This window comes from Anopheles gambiae, chromosome 3 (genome assembly GCF_943734735.2).
Source record: "Anopheles gambiae chromosome 3, idAnoGambNW_F1_1, whole genome shotgun sequence".
Lineage (NCBI taxonomy): Eukaryota > Metazoa > Arthropoda > Insecta > Diptera > Culicidae > Anopheles > Anopheles gambiae.
In genome coordinates this window covers 2,842,500-2,863,188 of record NC_064602.1, presented here as the reverse complement: position 1 = coordinate 2,863,188, position 20,689 = coordinate 2,842,500, and the positions used below count along the sequence as shown (strand labels likewise).

The following is a 20,689-nucleotide window of genomic DNA, read 5'->3' as shown; positions in this document are numbered from 1 at the left end:
CACGATACCGGCAGATTTTATCGCGCCCAGGTTCGTTTTGTCCAATGCGAGATCAAGATCAAGCAAATGTACCGAATAGTTTCGATGATTGTTTGGTGGTGCGCGGTGGTGCTGCTTTGCTCAGAGGGAACAAGCGAATTAACGCAACCGGAGGAGGTGGTAGTGGTTGAGGAGGAGGTTTTGAAAAGAAAAATATATGACCACGCTACCTCCCCACCCTTTCGTGAGCGAGCGTTCAGGTTTGATGACGGAGCAGATGTAAACAGCGTTGATTACGTTGTTACGGTTTCGTGTACCCCCAAAACATTGCAGCCGCATTAGATTGGGCATTAGAGATTTGCAAGCGCGAACCCGAAATTTTCTAGATCATTTCTGGTCCCCGTACAAACCTCTGATCGAGTTACATCAAAGCATAGGATAAAATCCGGACAAATCTACGGAGAAATGTTAGCCATACTTATTATAGAACGACAGCAAGCGAGCGAGGAAGAGAAAGAGAAATAAAGGCAAGGGAGCGAGAGAAACCATGGCGAACGGCAAATTAATGAACAGGCTCACAAAACGGGCCTCCCATGGTTTGACAAACGTGCTTACCGGAGAATAGACAAAATGGAAATCTGGTAAAACATATCAATATAAGTCGTAGCTCTATATGTTGCGGGGCCCGGGCCGGGTCGTGCCGTGGTACCGTTGGTGGGGAAGAAACGCGCACCAGCATAGCCATAAGTTTGAAGTTGTTGTGCTGCTGCTTTTTGGCACTGTAACGCGCCGTCGGGATACGCAGGGGGTGGGTGAAAGGGTGTTATTCCAGCTCGTTTTCCTGCCTTATCCGTATGATTCTTTCGAACGAGCTGGTGGTGGTGGTGGTGGTAACAATGAATACGTGTGTTGTACTTTCGTACCAAGCGCGTATGTTTGTCTATTTGGGGTATGTTTTGCCTGGTTTACTCCTATCGTTTCGCTTCGAGATCGACTACGATGATCTACGGCGTTATGTGTTTGTGATTCGCCTATCAGCCTGCTCGATCCGGCTTGCTTCATCATTCCACTTGCCAGCGAGCGACAGCCTGCCAACCTCTAAATCATCCTTTTTGCTGTGCTTCCTTCCACACATTGCTGCATATAAAAGCAAGAAGGAAGAGAGAGAGAGAGAGAGAGAGAGAGAGAGAGAGAGAGAGAGAGAGAAAACGCACGACCCAACAGGTCGGTCGTGTGCCTTTTGCCTCGGTCTCTGAAAGATGAAATGAATATTCAAATAAAGATTGCTCGACCCTTAATTCCGTCGGGCGATCGGGCGAGCGTCTGCGGAACCGATAAAAGAGAAATTGTCAGAGTTCGTGATAGAAGGCACCAAACTGAAAACGTCAAGCCAATTCAAGTCTATCAATCGAATTTAAGTTCGGCTTCGAGTAGGTTGATTACACCACACCTAAGACTCGACAAAACGCTAAGCACAAAACGACCAAACCTACCCAACAAGGTATATTGACACACACACACACACGCTTTTCCCTTCTTTCCCCTTTCGTGCTCTCCTCCCTTCTGCATATTTCTATATTCCCCGCTTTGGTGCTCATCTACGATTCTATCTAATTTAAACAAAGAAAACTTAAATGAATCATTTATCCTTCACGGTTTCCTTTTTCTGCGCTTGCCCGTCGGTCGGTCGGTTGCGGTGTATCTCTCCCCTCGCCGTATTTCTCATTCTCTATTGCTCGTTTCTTTCTTTTTTGTGTTCGGTCCCTCTACCCGCAGCAACAATGACATACTTATATTTAATCACGACTGGGAATGATTTAATAAAAATAATCATAATCATAAATAAGCAGATGGAGATCAAAAGTGTTTTTCTTTGCTTTTGCTATCCGCGCCCGCTCCCCTATACATTTGTGCTATTCCCCCATCCCTTTCGGCGGCGGTCTGTTCACGGCGGGACAAACGAAAACCCATCCTAGTCCCCATCGGTCCGGTTTGGCTGGCGGGTTTGGTACTCAATGGTGTCATCCCCTGGCGTGAGCCCGCGCTGGTTAGAGGATCGAGCCAAAGCATTCTTTCGCGTCTTTTTTTATTTTGTTTTTGTTTGTCTGCGCGCGTGTGTGTGTGTCTCATAGAAAAATGTCGTTCCTCTTTGCGAGCGCTTTCTGAGCGCGGTGGAGTAACGTATAGACCCGCATTGAGCCGGAATTGCCGAGGCCGGGGTTCGGTTTGGAGTCAACGCTCATGAATCCCGAGAGAACGCGGCTGTCATCGTCGTCGCCATCGCAGCTCGAGGGTCGAGATCCACTTCTCTTTTAGGAATGACATACCCTCAGCATCCCAATCCCAAAAGAAAGCATTGATTTGACAGGCTAGATAGGACCATCCACTCGAAAGCGCTCCTCTTAAGTCCGCTGCTTGTGAGCGTCGTCGTTCCCATGTGTGCGTGCATATGTGTGTGTGTTTGTGTGTGTTGAGAGTGTGGTTTGTTTTTTAAGCAACTCCAGAATGGCAATGCCCAATGGGGGTAACGAACGTAGTGAAAGCCAAACCACCGAAACGTTAGACTCACACGATACCGCAGACGACGAACCGTTGGATGAAGCAAATCGTACAAAAAACACGTAGCGTAGCGAAACCCTTCATATTGTCATTGCCAGCCTAGGTCAGAGATGGCAGGGAAATGTGTTTTGGGGTTTTGTTAAATTTTAAACTGTACGATCGCAAGAATTTATTACGGGCCGTGCCGTCTCACAATAAGAAAATTGTCTAAAGCACTTTTCGATGAAATCACATACAATGGTTGTTTTGTAAGTTGCTTTTCATTTCCTTCTTTAAGCATAATGTTGCATGCTAACATCTAAAGCTGTTTCTAAACACGCTTACCAATCCACAATGAGTGACATCGCATTGGATTTGGAGAATGATTTGAGTGTGAGTTGAGGCGATTGACATTTTCTGTACGCAGCAATCAACCATAAATGCACTACATACAGTGTGTGCACCAAGCATTCAATAAATACTCCCATACCGCCATTGAAAGCACTTCGCGTCGTTTGATTTGACATTCGGTTGCGTTCCTTTCACCGAACGGCAAGAAATTGATCGCCTACACAGCAGTAATAGGCTAGATTTGCAGAAAATGGCCGTGCACACACCGACCGAGAGTCGTGGATCATGGATCAATTTCATTTCATCTCCTCACCGTAGTAATTGCATTCGATGCAGTGGATGGTGGAGTGGGATGGACGACAAAGCACGCTTACCGTGGAGTGTGTGGATGCCAAGACGCTGACCCCGAATCAGTGCAACCACACGCTGCAATACCACACTTTTTTCACTTTCACATCATTGTGTAATCTTTTTTGCGATCGCAGTATGCGCACAGTGCGATATGAATGTCCGGCTCGTGTACCCCCACTCTGCCCCCGTCAAGTCATCATTTCAATTGTTTCCTTCTTGTCTCGTACCTTCCCGCACAGATTACCGACACCAACGACAATCCGCCCGTGTTTGCGGAGCCGGCCTATTCGTTCGACATTCCGGAGAATGCGCAGCGCGGCTTCCACGTCGGAGTCATCGCGGCTACCGATCCCGACGTCGGCACCAATGCGGCCGTCACGTACACCGTAATATCCGACTGGGCGAACGACGTGTTTTCGCTGAACCCTCAAACGGGAATCTTCACGCTAACGGCACGGCTCGACTACGAGGAGGTAAGAATCGGCGCGATGCTGCGCTTAAGACGTTTTGTGTAGAATTTGAAAGCGAAAAAAAGCTGAAATGTGGTAATAATACACTGCCTTCCCTTCTATCGACACAGGTCCAGCACTACATTCTGGTCGTTCAGGCTCAGGATAATGGATATCCGAGCCTGTCCAGCACATTGACCGTCTACTGCAACGTGGTCGATCTGAATGACAATGCGCCCATCTTCGATCCGATGAGCTATTCCAACGAAATCTTTGAGAATGCACCGATCAACTCGGACGTAGTGACCGTTAGCGCCACCGACATTGATTCCGGTAAGTTTTGAGCAGAGAAAAAGGTAGCCCAACGGTTCGAGTTTCACAACTCGAGTCCTCCAAAACAAGCGAAAAGTATCATCTAACCCTTGCCTGGCTAACACGATACCGGTAGGATCTAACTACAGAGCTTATCCAGCTGCTATCCCTCTCCCTCTGTCCTACCATTTCGTCAGTGCAACAAAACCAAACCTTTAACTGTAAACCGCGATTTAAATAATCGATTTTAATATTAAATAACCCATACCTGGGGATGCCTGTTGCCTGTAAACGCCACCCCAAGTGTGTGCGTGTAACGTTGTTGTGTCGTTCTCTGTCTCTTTTCTTCCTGTCTGGCCGATTCGCTCAGCATCGATTCGTTCATTTTAACGCCCAAATTCGATCGTCTAACGTTTCTCGGCCACACATTTCCACATTCACATTTCTTACACATGTCTTCTCTACTTTCTCTGCTTCTACATACACATCGCGTCGGCGCTTGTGCCTCCTCCAGTCCCGCGGTTCTTTCGCTTCGGTTTTTGCTCTACCATCTTGCTGTTGGCCCATTTCCTCTCTCTGCTCTGCTCTGCCTACTGCCGCGATGCTTGTGTTCGCGAGCTTTCGGAAGGGACGCAATTTCAACCCAGAATACCATACACCTTTTCTTCCGCTCCGTCTCGTACGTGACATACACACAGACACCATCAAAACAAAGCAACAACAAAAACGAGCATCATGTATCTCTTGCTGGTGGGCAACACAGCAATGCGCACGACGATGATGGCCGCGGCCAAGACACGCAGCAAGGGGCGCGAGCGTGTGGATGAGAGCGATAAGTTATAAAATTGTTTATAATCTCGCTTAAAAATGTCCCCGCGCTCTCATCGTGCGCCCGGGGGAACGCGGCGATGGAACGTCAGAAGGACGGACACAGAAATCGGACGGGCGAGCGATTCCATTAAAGAGTATTTTAATCCCGTGGCAAACAAATTTCTTCCATCAGTTTGAGCTGCTCTCCGCCTGGGTCCGTTGGTCGGATTTTGCTGGATATTCTTATTTTATTTTAATTCAAACTACGCTCCGCATGTATGTGTGTATAAGCAGAAGAGAAAATCTGTCCCGTTCTAATGAAGCATCGAAATCCAACGAACGCGAGAAAGAAGGAAAGTCGAACGTCCCGAGCACAATACGAACGAAAACCACCATCTATCTAACGCACCAAAACAGACGCACACCGTGTAGAAATTCCAAACGATTATGTGTAGGCAGGTCCGGGCGCGGGTTCAGGTTTATATTTTATTGACTTCAAAATTTATAGATATCGATAGAATATACATTTTTATTCTGTCCGCCGCGACGCATCGACGACAACCGAACAACTCCTCCCCACGACCACCACCACCACTACCACCGCCAATTCCTGGTGTCTATTCGTGCGCTACTACTCCGATCGTTTGCTCGTGGGGTGCGGTCGCTCATTTTACCCAACCACCACGGCGACGTTCGTGCCGTCTAATGTTGCGTAAAATGACTTTATTTTGCACATTTCGGGGTGGTTCTGCTTCGACACTATTGTCACTGGTTTCAGGTTCGCGTTTTCGGCCCCGCGAAGTCCACGCGATGAGTCCCACTTGGGACGATCTCGCGACGCCACACCCGCAGAAGAATAGAACCCGCACACGCTCGTTTAGCGCTGCACGATTGCGAACGTTATTAATCAAAACGGCTGCTGAGCCCGATGGGTTTAGCGCAAAAGGTCATCTTTCTTCTTGCCCGAAGGTTCTCCCGGGTCCCGCGAAGGGGAGCGACACTGCGCGCGATCATGCGGTGGTGGTGGGCGATAACATCTGGCAACATTTTTTGAAGATTTTTGACACACATTTACAGGCAAGCGCACACACAGCGACGCGCGCGCGCACCGAGATCACCAGGCGAAGAGAAAAGGCTTGGGAGTTTCGGTCGGTTTTCGGTGCGTAGGACGTCGGTTGCGATGCCTACCATCAACCGTGGCGCGATCATCGAGTCTTTCTTGCCCGCTTGTTGTTGTTGTGGTTGTCGTGTTAGCTGCCGTCGCCGCGTTCGGTGGGTGATCAAACGATCGTTGTCTTCTCGTTTGTCTCCTGCCCCCCGCACACACACACACACACACACACACACTCGCAGGCGTTGAAGCAGCAAATAATTTTGTCGAACATCGATCGAAACAATTGTATCTTGTCACCCGATCCGACGGCAGCCAGCCAGAGATGGTGACGGTGTTTTCTTCTTGCCATTTTCACCATCATCGTCCTCCGCCCCCCCCCCCCCCTCCCCTGAATGACTGACTGGGAATGATCAAATCAGCTCCACCATCTTCATTTGTCGAACGGCGCACGGTCCTGCACACACCCGGGGGAGCGCATACTCAAAACCTGAGTGCATTCGAAAAATCGCCACAATCTGCTGCCAATCGCTTGGGCTTTGGGAGGGGCTGCGGCTGTGTGCATTCTTGGACGTGGTTCAGGATTAAGTAGCGAGACACTTTGCCTCACCCTTCCTTCCTTGGGATGCTACTTTATAGTAATGCTAATTTAACGATCCCAGCAGCCTCTAACGGCGCTGGGGAATGGTGGAATTTTTCGCGCGTGGGGATTGCTTGTTGCTTGCGCTCAATATATAATCCATCCCGCGGGGAGTGGTCGGTCGGTCTGGGGAGGTTTTTTGGGGATTTTATTTAGTTTTCTCCTTTGCTTACTTTGGGGCCAGAGGGGGAGGGGGGATTCGCAGCGCCACTCACAGGTTCAATGACATCATATGCCCCGGGTGCCGAATTCTTCCGCCAGCGAGAGCGGCCGCGCGCGATCCGCCCGGGATCACACACAATCAATGAAGACACGTCACGTCGCAACTGCTACTGCTGCCTGCGCCCGCTGCTTTATGCAAATTAATAAACACCGGATTCTTTTTTCCTTGCTTTTTTTCCCTGCTTTTGCTGCCGCATTCAATTCGCCCTTCTCGGTTTCTCTTTTGTGAGGCAGTCCTGCAATGTGCAACTTACCAACTTGCGACTGTTCCGATGCCGGGGTTGGCCGGGGCGCGCTTGTGTTCTTTGATTGTCGATCGGTTGGATACACCACACAGGATGGGGGGAGATCATTGCTTCTGCTCCTTCCACACCCATGCGTACTTACACCCGGGTCGGATCAGGGCCTACAAGTGTAGCTCGACGCGTAGCTGCTGCAACGTGCTGCTTCATGCGCGAGTGATATTGAGTGAAGTGATCCTTCCGCCTCATTCCGGGATCATATTTAATTTGGCAGCGCGCAATAACGGAATGAGGGTATGGGGGGGGGGGGGGCTGGCGGGGACAAACAGGGTGAAAAAGAGAGACATTTCTGATCCGTAATGAGCAGCGGAGCTGTAAGTATAGGTTTTGCGCAGCCCGGGGGGGGGGGGGGAGATCGTAATGAAATGTTTCCGTCCGACCGGTCAAATCCTTCGCGTGATTTCCTATCGCATCGATGCGGTGAGTAGAGCACGTACATTTGTTTCACTTCTTTATTGAGCTTTGATATGCCATATAATGGCTCACACTGTGCCGTGTGCAGGACGAGCCCAGACCATTATTCACACAGTGCCGGAGCGCCATAAAAAACACCCTCTTCACCCCGTGTCCGGGTCCGGTTGGTCGGGTAATGGTTATAGTCGTTTTGTTTGTTTACGACGCCCAGAACGGATCTGCTAAATCGCTAGCGTCGTCTGTTGCGCAAAGTTGATACTAATAAACACCGTTTACTATTTACTCACATGTACTCACGCGTCCGCTTCCTTCGCTGCTTACAGGATCAAACGGGCGTATCGAATACTCGATAACGGCCGGCGACGATAATGAGGACTTCCAAATCATGAGTAACGGCACCATCCGTACCCGCCGTGCGCTGGATCGCGAAACGAAGAGCTCCTACAGCCTGGTGGTGACGGCCCGGGACTGCGCCAAGGAGCCGGAGAAGCGGCTCTCGTCCACCGTACAGGTAGGCTGCTGCTGATTGCTGCAAAACACTACACACCTTCACATTACGTTGCTCGAGTTATCATCACCATTTCTACTTACTTGTCGCATACCACACACACCAGGTTACGATCGTGCTAAAGGATATCAACGATCTGGCGCCGGAGTTTGTCACCCCGAACGAGACGAGCGTGGCGGAAAACATCCCGCCCAACACGGTTATCATGGCTATCAAGGCGGTCGATCGGGACGAGGGACGCAACGGCTACGTCGAGTACCAGCTGGAAGATGATCAAGGTTCGCTGCCGAGCCCGTTCACCGTCGGACAGGCCGACGGGCTGTTGCGCGTGTCGGGCCAGCTGGACCGCGAGGCCAAGCCGAGCTACGAGCTGAACGTGATTGCCAAGGATCGGGGCGACCCGCCCAGGATGACGCAGTCGCGCATCCGCATCAACGTGCTGGACGAAAACGACAACAGTCCCATCTTTGACCCGAAGCAGTACAGTGCCGCAATCGCGGAGAATGCCAGCATCGGCGCTAGCGTGTTACAGGTGAGATATTCCAGCTGTTCTTCTTCAATGTTTCTGCATGTGCCCTTTATTTGGGGCTCAGTAGTAGCCGCAGTTCTTCTCATTTACATCGTCCAAAAGCGGCATTGCAAACCACTTTAAAAATTTTGATCCCAAATCATCTCTTGCGACATTTAAATATTTGCTCGATCGTCGCTTACAGGCGCGTACAGTGCATGTATGGGGAGCACACCACGATGATACACGTAGCCTCGCCGGTTCGCAGCTTCGCATGCAGCGTCCTCGGCTATCATCTCACCAACGCTCACCACCTTTGCTGCATCCTTTTTTCTTGTGCGCGCCCCATTGCGCGTCTGCTGTGGCTGATGCTTGAGCTTAAAACGTTTTTGCTGTTTATTTGAAAGCGTCACGAAATGCTTTATTCATAACATCATTTTTCTTTCGTACGCCGCGTACGGCCACTCGCTTATCCCGAAGCGCGCGACGTCGTTGGTGGGGTGTGGTAGGGAATGGGGGATTGTCTCCATTTAGTGAATATCGCGCGACCGTGGTTTCGGTCGATTGCATTCCCCCTGCGGGGCGATCGCGCAAAGCGGATCGCTTAAGCCGATGCGAAATGGTCGTCCCTTCCGCTTTGCACTACCTTCATCCTCTCTGCTTCGGCTTCTTATACACATCACACTGCACATTTCAACACCCCCAGTTCTCAGTTCCGAGTTCTCCGAGTTCACCCCACGTAGGATTCACATGCTCATGCACACAAACGATCATGGTGCAGTGCTGCGGAGGATTCGCGTTGCATCCAGTTGCAGCCTGCGCAAGGAAGAGCCGCTGGAAGGCAAATCTATGCGAAAGTAAATTATCACAAATTGCAACGAATTAATAATTTTCCCGAGGCCTTCGTAGCAATTGCAGCCTTAATATTTTGACAAGAACAGTGCTGAGAGAGGCTGTGCATAGTGACGTCACCAACAATATTGTAGTTCAAGGGGAGACACTCTGGACATTTAAACAACAAAAAGTTGCACATTTAGTCAACAACTCTGTCGTTGCGAATATGCCGACGATCCTCTAATCATGCATCGTGTGTCCACTTACGCACAAGCCACCCGACCGCCGTCTACGCAATGCATGCACCATTCCATGCGCTTATCTACGGTGCATAAATTATTCATGAGTTTTAATACTCAACGCCTCCGACATTGCCAGCCCAGCCCGGACCATGTCCCGCCGCGGCTGCACGAATAAGTCAACTAATGAACTTCCCTAATATGTTTACACGCTAGAGCATCGTCGCACCACCAAGAACGCTTTTATACTTACTTGATTTCCCTTTCTTCCTTTCTTTCTCTCTCTCTCCCACTCTCCGCACAGGTATCCGCGACCGATATCGACGAAGGCGCTAATGGACGCGTACGCTTCTCGATAGCGGCCGGCGATGACAACCGCGACTTTACCATTAGCGAGGATAGCGGCGTGGTGCGCGTAGCAAAGAATCTCAACTTCGAGCGCAAATCACTGTACGCGATCACGGTGCGTGCGGAGGACTGTGCCGGCGACACCGAGAACGGCGAGGTGCGTTTCGACACCGCCCGGCTATCGATCACCATCACCGACATCAACGACAATCCGCCGACCTTCCTCGACTCGCCCTATCTCGCCTACGTCATGGAGAACGTCATCCCGCCGAACAATGGTTACGTTATCACGGTGCGGGCGTACGATGCGGACACGCCGCCGTTCAACTCGCAGGTGCGGTACTTCCTCAAGGAGGGTGACACCGATTTCTTCAAGATCAATGCGTCCACGGGCGAAATATCCTTGCTGCGCGCCCTCGATCGGGAAATGCAGGAAGAGTACATTCTAACGCTCGTGGCAATGGATACGGGTAAGTGTGACGCACAGTTCAACAGTTTTTGAATGCTTTTAACTTCAACCGTTGAAGAAATTTCACAACTATGACCTCTACTGTATTCGCTCAACCTCTCGCAGCAGTTGGGGAGATGGGGATGGGATAACAATCTAGAAGAAGCTTTTGCTTTACCATTTTGCTGACCCTTGTACGGTTCTCTGCCCTAACGTTTACCGTTTCGGGGGACAATAGAAAGAGAGAAAAAGAGAGAGATAAAGAGAGAAAGAGAGAAACAAAGTACAAACAACACCATAACATTGACATCATATTTCGTGTTTTGTGAGCGGAAAAACGTGAACCAAGCGGTCGCAACTATGTTGTGCGCTCTCTACCAGGCACCAGCAGCACAACGCCGCCACCGACGATGAGTGAACTATGATAGATTGTAGATCGGCGAAAAATGCACCCTTTCGGCGTAGCGTGCCACCATCGTTGCAGCCAGAAACGCCGCACGAACCAAACACGAGAGATTCGAATATTTGATTTAAACACGGCGCAACCGTCCACCAGAGCAAGGCAAGGGAAGGCGGCATTGCTGAACCGTCGCCTTGTAGCGGACCACGCGGCGGCAAGGGTCATAGTTGACTGCTGAAATCCAAAACAAAGCTTTCACAAACAGCAGGGGTAAACCTGCGATTTACCTCACGAGTCCCGCAGTGCCGGTGACGGAATTGCCGTGGCTGTTGTGTCTGCGGTTGGTGTGTCGTCGCTCTTATGCGACGACCTGTGCGCCCCCCGCCAAAGCTCATCCAGCAGACGCCGGACTATCACCGGAATGATCGCAAATAATAGATTTTCAATAAGCGTAACCATTATTCGACTGTAGTGCCACAGCACCGCACGGCCGCCTCGCAAGCGCAGTCCAAACTCGTGAGCTTGCCGCCACCAGCCATTTCTACCGGATGCCCTCCTGTACGCTGCTCCCGGTGCAGTGGAAAATTGTTTGACAGTTTCGAAAGTTTGCCAGAGCTTGAAGCACATTAGCGCACTATCAGAGAGTAGTGCTAAAGAGCCTTTGCACTCTTTCAATCTGATTCCTTTTGCCAAAACTCCCGTGCAGCGGAGGAGCATAAAGCAATATAATTTCCGATTTGCCGACCTGTAATCGGCCAAGACAGAGCCATAATGTTCAGGCCATGATCGTGTTCAGAGGTTCGGTGGTGGTGGTGCTGAAATTGGTTATGGTTCTATTGTTATTCCATTTCAAACCACCATTTATCGATGTGGGAAATGTATGTTCTATTCCCCTCCCGTAGCCAAGAAGTAGCGGAAGAGCGCGGTGGCCAGTGGTTTGTTTTCTTCTGCCAGTGCAGTAGATAATACGAGAGCAACTCCCGACCTCGCTGCTAATTTGCCGGTACGTTTACCGACAACGATTAAAGACATTTTATTATTACAGCGTGCTGTACCTGCCGGGACCCGTTATGAGGGTCAATGAGGCCTCCACGAATATTCTTACAGGACTCCCCCTTCCTGTTGCCCCCTCTTTACCCCCATTGATTAGCTTCAATTTGGCCAGCGCATGAAAGATCGTTTCGATGATGATGATTTTCGTTCGTATGCAATTTTGCTGCCCCTGTTGCCTTTGCTGCTGCTGCTGCTGTGTCCCTGCGGTCCTGGCAGCGGGGCAGCATCCCCACCTCGTTGTTACAGGTTCAGCACAAGGACAAAAGAAACAATTGCCCCCACCGTGCGTGTGTGTGTGAGAGAGGTAGAAACGGGTGAATAAGCGATGGGAGTGATTTTGCGACCGCTCAAAGCGCTCTGTGCGCCGGAAAGCTTGCAACCGACCGCCGCCCGGAATGAGAACGCAAAATATTACAAATTCCATAAGATAAGTAGCAAAAGATAGGAGGGTCGGTGCGCGCGCAGCCAACTCACGGCTGGCTTTGCATGCGGCTGCTTCCCTCTTCCTTTCTTTGCGCAAAACACAGGCACATTGCGGGGCACAACGGACGAAAAAGAAGGAAGGGGTTTCGTCGGTGCTGCGGCGGTACACAATGAGCTAAGAAGGGGCAGCAGCAGCAGCACACACAGAGGGCGAACTGTATTGATTCTTCGTGAGATCGTGACGTCAAGAGACACCCTGCGGCTGATAAACTACCTCAATAAATATTCACTCAATTTCCTATAATTCGTTTCCCCGTTCGCGGTTCGGTGGGGGGGGGGGGGGGGCGACGGGCGACACGGACACGGAGCAGGTTGGCACACCAACTGTGTCGAGTTTCGAGTGCATTTCCCATGGTACTCCCGTCGGGATGTGCAGTAATACCGATGATCTGTCCCCCCACCCCCATACCACTTACCGATCTGCTGCAATTGAAACAATCGTGCGCCGATTGGCAGCATAATTCCGAGCATACGATTTAATTTTCCCTACACTACTACGAACTGCTGCCCCCATAAACCGTATCGGAGCAGGCAGGCCAGGCAGGCCAGGCAGACCCGGGACTGACGCGGTTGCGACGGCATTTTGACAGTCCCAAGTGGTGCGCTCAAACTGTCTCCCGGCTGCACCGCTGCACGCCAAAGCACGCGGTTTGGTGTGTGTGTAAAAGGGTGACCACAGCGCATTGCCCCAATGCAATACGCAAACGAAGTGACCGCGCAGAAGTTCAACACGAACGCATCCCTATTGGCCAATTTGGACTCTGCGTGTGTGTGTGTGCGTTGTGGGGGATGATGGAAAGGGGCGTCGAGGGTGGTAGAACGTGGAGCGATCGGTTGGGCGAGCAAACGGGGAGTGTTTGTGTCTGTTGAAGCACTTGTTTCGCTCTCTTTCTCTCTCTCTCCCGCTCTCTCTACCATTCCACCGTTTCGTTTTGGATACGGTGGCACGCACACACACGCATATCCCGGGCAAACGGGTGAGAACAGAGGGGGGGGGGGGGAAGGGGAGGGAGCGACGACCGAGCCACCCTTAGCTATGTCACAAGCTGCCCGGGTCCGCGCGGCTATATGTATATAACTGGAAACATTTTATTACCCCGGGCTATAAATACTTCATCTGCATAAAGCTTAAAATTTGTAAAAAATGATATCAGCTATTCATTCTTCTCGGGTTGCCTGTTTCTCACACCGCTACACGACCGCGATGCTGAGGATGGCCGATCGTTTGGGGTGGCTTTTGGGGCTTTTCTCCCTTTGCTTATTCTCCGTCGCCTTTCCTTTCCACCCCTATTTTACACTTCTTTGTCATCTCTCTCTCTCTCTCTCCCTTTGCTCTTCGTTTTCGATCGCTCTTTTTCTCTGCCGGCTAGACGCCATCTTTCTCTTTAATGAGAAAGAACGCAGGCTCCTCTGGCCGATGCTCCTTTTCAACCAGCTCCGGGGCTCTTGATGAAACGAACGACACACACTCACACACACGCTTTGACCAGCTGAACTCTTTTTTTTCTGGACCACATGTAGTAACGGAGTGAGAATGAAAAGGAAGCTTAAGATAATCTAAACCACCGTAAGATATCATTGCTCCACTCCTAGAAGACACTTTGTTGTTCTTTAACGTCGCTTTTAGTCGCGTGTATCTAAACAATTTTGCTTAATTCTTGCCGACACTTGGGCACCAAATAATTCTTCAAAAAATGAATTATAATGCTGCGGTACATATATGCATACACACAAATACAGTACAAATTCTTCTATAAGAGAAAACACAAGGGTCTCGATTTGTTTGGTTTGGCCACCAGTAAACACACGATCGGCACGGATGAAATAGGCTCCTGCATTCCAATTACTACATCCCCCACCCAACCCATCCAAACAAACGATGCAGCGGACACAAAAAGGACGGAAAAAGCGTCGCGAGATCGCTTTATTCGATCTAGGTTATCATCCGGCGTGTCTCGTTCGATTCGGGGTCGTTTGTTATTTCCAGCAGTTCGGCAGAGCGGCAGAGCGTGCGCGGGCAGCACCCTAAAGCGCTAGGGTCACGCAGGCGAAACAATTACATCCCCACAAAAGGTGCGCCCCCCCTTGGTTCTCGTTCTCGGGCGGCTCGGGATGGCACTATCCGTTCCCGTCCCGGCTAGAGCAGGATAGATGCAAAAGATGCAACCCCCCGGAACAATTCTTAGCCCTTATGTCGTCGGCTAACGAGCGCCCGGTGGCAGTCGCAATGGCGCAATTATGGTGCCATAAATGCGAAACATTGCAGAAGATACACACACACACATGTTGGACGGAGGACGTTGTTCAGATCAATAAATAAATCTGATCTGACCTCATCCTCATCTGGGCGACGTTCTGTGCCGGAGTAAGGGGTAATAAAATTCCACCACACAAACGCACCGTTTTTTTCTTCTTCTCCTTCTTCTTCTTTCCTTTTTCTCCATTTCCCTTGCCTAGAAACGTGCGATTTGTTCTAGCAAACGTTGCCGATCTGGAATGTCCATCGTTTTCTTGCAACGAAGCGCAATAGAATCGCTGCAACAGTACCACTGCAGAGGACGCAAATGGACTGTTATACCGTGGCAGGGCGGACTTGGCGACGCGCTTACCTTCCTTTTATCACTTCTATTTTGCCAACGTTCGCACGGTCATGTACCTTGAGTGGATGCCACTGTACACTGTGCAAACTATGGAGCTCTTCAAACTACAGCAGAGACTCGAATCAATATCTTCAAAATATGGCACTTGAGAAGAGCGAGTTTAGTTGGTTTGTTCGAGTGGTTTTTGGTGCACACTACACTATGATTTACCTTAAATAACTGCACAAGTTGTACATATCGTGTTGCTGTAGTTAAATGTGATCCCATTTGTTGTAATGCAGCACAAACACCAGCAGCGCCCCCAACCATGCGTTAATGTGCTTTTTATTTAAATTTTCTTCCAGGATCGCCTCCCCTAACGGGAACGGGAACGGTGCGTGTCATGGTGCAGGACATCAATGATCACAACCCGGAGTTCGAGCGCCAATCATACCAGGCGACGATAGCGGAGAATCAACCGATAGGTACGCGAGTGCTGTGGCCGAGGGCCACCGATCGTGATGCGGGCCTGAACGCAAAGATTCGCTACACGCTGCTCGGCGAGCACTCGAGCCGCTTCCGACTCGACGCCTCCAGCGGAGAAATCACTACCGCCGCCGTTCTCGATCGCGAGGATATGCCCATCTATCACTTCACGCTGATGGCTCAGGACAGCTCGACGACGGAGCCGCGGGCGACGCTCGTCAATCTAACCATTGACGTGCAGGATGTGAACGATAATAGCCCGGCGTTCGGTGCGCCCACATTCCACGTCAACGTGCCCGACCGGATCAAACCGGGCCAGTTCGTGTTCGGCGCAAAGGCGATCGATCGAGACGAGGGCGTTAATGCGCGCCTGCTCTACTCGATCGTCGGCACGGATGCAGCCAAGTTCCGCATCAACGAGCACACCGGAGTGATCGAGGCGGCAACAGAGCTGTCAACGCCGATGTCCGGCGCCAACTCGGAGCGTGTCTTTCGGCTGACGATTGTGGCGAAGGATGAGGGCTACGAGCCACGGTCGGCCACCTGTGAGCTGGCGATTTCACTGCGATCGGCCCATCTGTTTCCCGTGTTTTCCTACACGTCGGAAACGCAGTTTGTGCTGCCGGAAGACATCGCCGACGGTAAGATGGTGACGAAGCTGGCAGCCACCTCACCAAAGAAAGGCTCCGTGGGGACGATCCGGTACGCAATCGCCGGAGGCAACATTGGTGAAGCGCTACGCATCGACCCGAGCACTGGCGAGGTGGCCGTAAACCGGGGTGGACTGGACTACGAGCGGCACCAGCAGTATGAGGTGTGGATCGAGGCGGCCGACTCTGATAGGCCGAGCTTACGCAGCGTGCTACAGCTCATTGTGAATGTTACCGACGCCAACGACAATGCACCCGTCATGGACCGTCCGATGTACGTGGCGGAGGTGCTGGAGGAGGAGTCGCCATCGCAGCTGGTTACGAAAGTATCTGCCAGCGATGCGGATTCTGAGGAGAATGGTCAGATTACATACCGGTTGCGCGATGATTTTGAAAGCTTCGAAATCAACACTGACACGGGCGAAATCTATACCACCACACGGCTGGACCGCGAAGACATCGCACAGTATACGCTGATTGTGGAGGCAGTAGACCAAGGTGTGCCCCAGTTGACCGGCAGTGCTACAGTGCTTGTCAATGTGCTCGATAAGAACGATAATCCGCCAAAGTTTACGCGACTCTTCTCCGTCAACGTGACAGAGAACGCTGAGATAGGACAGTTTGTGATCAAGATCACCTCCTCGGATTCGGATGTCGGTGTTAACGCGAACGCAACCTACATCTTTACGGAGAACTTGGGTGGCAAGTTTTCGATCGACTCCACTACTGGCAATGTGACGGTAGCGGGTCATTTAGACCGTGAGCAACAGGATGAGTACATTCTGAAGGTGGCCGCCGTCGACGGAGCTTGGCGGACGGAGACACCGCTCACGATCACGATCCAAGACCAGAACGATAATGCGCCAGAGTTCGAGCACAGTTACTACAGCTTCAACTTCCGCGAGTTGCAAAAATCGGTAACATTCGTTGGTCAGGTGATTGCCACCGATCGTGACAAGCAGGGACCGAACTCGGTCATCTCATACTCGCTCCAGCAGCCGTCCGATCTGTTCACCATCGATCCAGCGACTGGAGAGATCTTCAGCAAGCGTCGAATTCACTACAAGCACACACAGTTGGAAGCTTCGCCGGAAAATAGCTTCACACTGACAGTGTTGGCTACCGACAACGGCAAGCCTCCGATGTACACCGAGTGTTTGGTGAACATCAACGTGGTCGATGCGAACAATAATCCGCCCGTCTTCAGTCAGCGTGCGTACATGGCTCCTGTACCCGAGGGTGCCGATGTGGGCGTGCGAATACTGCAGCTGACTGCCCGAGACGAGCTGGACTTTGGAGTAAACGCTGAGATTGAGTACCAACTAATCGGTGGCAATGGATCTGACCGGTTCGCCATCAACAAGCTGGACGGTTGGATTGTAGTTGGGCGTAAGCTGAGCGAGGTAGCAGCATCACCTGGCACAGTCTTTGTGCTACAGGTGCGAGCCATCGATCGAGGAGTACCACCGCAGCAGGACGAAGTCAGCGTGACACTGATCGTAACTGGTGCGAATAGATTCGCTCCCGTCTTCCAGAGTCCTTCCTATCAGGTGATCGTTCCGGAAAATGAACCGATCGGTTCCACGATCCTTACGGTCAGTGCACCGGACAATGATGACGGACCGAACGGAATGGTACGCTACGCAATATTGGCTGGCAATGAGCGCAATGACTTCATGGTAAATAGCGTGACGGGAGCGGTCAGCATCCGCAACCCGCTCGACTATGATCTGATACAGGTGTACCAGCTGAACATTACGGCCGAGGATCTCGGCTACAAACCGAAACGATCCATCGCCATGGTCACAATTACGCTCACGGACATTAACGACAATGCACCCTACTTCAACCAATCGGTGTACGACGCGTACGTTGCCGAAAACTCGCCAGCCAACACGTTCGTGTACCGTGCACAGGCACACGACCGAGACTCGCCCAAGAACGCCATCATCAACTACGCCATTGTGGGTGGTTCGGGACGTGAATTGTTTGCCATTGAGACAGCGACAGGCATTATCACCTCGAAAGCGACGTTTGACTACGAGGAGCAGGATCAGTATACGCTCACGCTCGCCGCGTACAATCCCGACTCGTCGATGCGCAATGAAACCAAGGTGATCGTGCACGTAACGGGCGTTAACGAATACTTCCCAAAGTTCATTCAACCCGTGTTCCACTTTGATGTGTCCGAGTCAGCTGAGGTCGGATCCAGTGTGGGTATTATAGAGGCAACCGACAAGGATGCAGGTGAGGATGGTAAGGTGTACTATCTGCTGGTGGGTTCGAGCAACGACAAAGGCTTCAGTATTCATCCCAGCACGGGTGTGCTGGTAGTGTCGCGCAATCTTGACCGCGAGACGCAGTCTCGCGTAGTGCTAACCGTGCTAGCCAAGAATTACGGTGGTATCCGAGGAAACGATACGGATGAGGCGCAAATCATCATTTCCATTCAGGATGGGAATGATCCGCCAGAGTTTCAGCGAGACCTGTACGAGGCCAGTGTTTCCGAAGGAGATCCGATAGGGACGAAAGTGATTGTGGTGAAAGCTGTCGACAAAGATGTGCGTCCGCAGAACAACCAGTTCAGCTTCTCCATCATCGGCGGTAACAATGACCATTCGTTCAAGATTGATCCTCAGTCGGGTCAGATTGAAACTGCACGCAAGCTAGACCGAGAAACAGTCCCAACGCACAAGCTGCTGCTTGGTGCGATCGACACAGGCACACCACCGCAAACTGGTACGACGGTCGTACGAATCACCGTTACCGATATCAATGATAACGGACCGACATTCGATCCGAAGGACACGATCGGTGCAGTGCTGGAAAACGAACCGCCCAACACGGTCGTCATGACGCTGGCCGCCACGGATCCTGATCTTCCACCTAACGGCGCACCGTTCACATACCAGCTTGTTGGCGGGCGACACAAATCGCTATTCACGCTCGAGCGTCATTCCGGCGTGCTGAAGACAGTGCGCAGCCTTGACCGGGAGCAGACGCCTCAACTGGAACTGCTGGTCGTGGTGGAAGACAATGGAAAGCCGCGCAAGCGAACCCAACACACGATCACGGTGAACGTGCTGGACCAGAACGACAGTCCTTCGACGCCCCGAAACGTGCATGTACTCGTGTACGCATTCAGAGAAGGTCCGCTGCACGGTGACATCGCCAGTGTGCATCCAAACGATCCCGATGTGACAGGCGACTATCGCTGCAAGTTGCTGACCGACACCAACAAGCAGCCCGTGACAACATTCACAATATCCAGCGGTTGTCAGCTTCGTCTTACCAACGCTAACCGTATTCCCACCAGTGGACATACGTTCCTGGTTTCTGGCAATGACGGCAAGCACCCAGATGTAACGTCGACAGTTTCTGTCGAGTTCTTGCACTTTGACAATGCCACGGTTGATCAATCAATCACCGTTCGGCTGGAGAACATCAGCAGCGCCAACTTCCTTGCCAATTACTACCGGAATTTCGTAGACATCGTGAAGGCATCGCTAGAGCCGGCAGATGATCTGATCCTGTACAGCCTGCTGGATGCTGGAAAAGCACTGCATGTGACCTTGGCCGTACGAAATACTCCACTCAAAGGATACCGGTCCAAGCAGTACGTAATCGAGCGGTTCTCACGCAAGCTTGAAGCAATTGGACAGCTGCTTCCCAACGTCCAGACCACGATTGGGTACGATCCTTGCCGTTCTGCAGACACATGCGCTAACGGTGGTGTGTGTAGTGCACGGATCAAGGTATACCCTGAGGAAGACAATCGGATCACCGATAGCCAATCGCTCATATTCACTTCACCACCGGTTCGGCACGATTTCGCCTGTGCCTGTCCTGATGGATACACTGGCGCACGCTGTGACAAGCGGCAGGATCCCTGTTCACCTAACCCCTGCCATGCTGGTGGTCAATGTCGTCGGCAGGGATATGACTTCCAGTGTACTTGCCCGTCGAACCGTGAGGGCAAGTACTGTCAGCTGGAGCGTGGAGACATTTGTTCGAGTGGTCCGTGTAAGAACGGTGGCTCTTGTCGGGAAAGTTCCGACGGTTCGTCCTTCTTCTGCCTGTGCCGACCAGGCTATCGAGGCAATCAGTGCGAGGCAGTGGCCGACTCTTGTCGCCCTAACCCGTGTCTACATGGTGGGTTGTGCGTTAGCCTTAAGCCCGGCTACAAATGTAGCTGTGTCGAAGGCCGATACGGCCGTCACTGTGAGAAAACAACCTTCGGGTTCCGTGAGCTGTCCTACATGGCATTCCCTGCGCTGGACTCAGCTACAAACGATATTTCGGTCGTGTTCGCCACCACCAAGCCGGATGCTTTGTTAATCTACAACTATGGCATCCAGAGCGGCGGTAGATCCGATTTTGTGGCGATGGAAATTGTGAACGGCCGGGCAGTGTTTTCATATGGCGGTGCTCGAACAGCCATTACTTCACTCGTCGTGGGGCAAAGCACTTCAACGGCCAGCGGACGGAACGGTTCTATTTCCAATGGAGAATGGCACAAGATCACGGCTACACGCAATGGGCGCGTGATGTCTCTGAGTGTCTCCAAGTGCACGGACAATGGCGATTACTGCGACGATTGTCGGCCAGGTGATTCTAGCTGTTATGCGGACGATACGGGTCCTACAGGGTAAGTTGATCGATAATCTCGTCTTA

General features: G+C 51.5%; 1 protein-coding gene across 1 annotated transcript in view; it reads left to right on the top strand.

Moving 5' to 3' along the window:
- LOC1278031 (cadherin-related tumor suppressor) overlaps positions 1-20,689 on the top strand; it is a 43,496-nt gene that overhangs the window by 18,612 nt on the left and 4,195 nt on the right. Inside the window, exons 3-8 of the mRNA XM_061661712.1 lie at positions 3,459-3,692; positions 3,800-4,001; positions 7,803-7,990; positions 8,094-8,519; positions 9,873-10,386; positions 15,245-20,663. Coding sequence (XP_061517696.1) covers positions 3,459-3,692; positions 3,800-4,001; positions 7,803-7,990; positions 8,094-8,519; positions 9,873-10,386; positions 15,245-20,663 — 6,983 coding nt within the window. The remainder of the gene's footprint in view (positions 1-3,458; positions 3,693-3,799; positions 4,002-7,802; positions 7,991-8,093; positions 8,520-9,872; positions 10,387-15,244; positions 20,664-20,689) is intronic.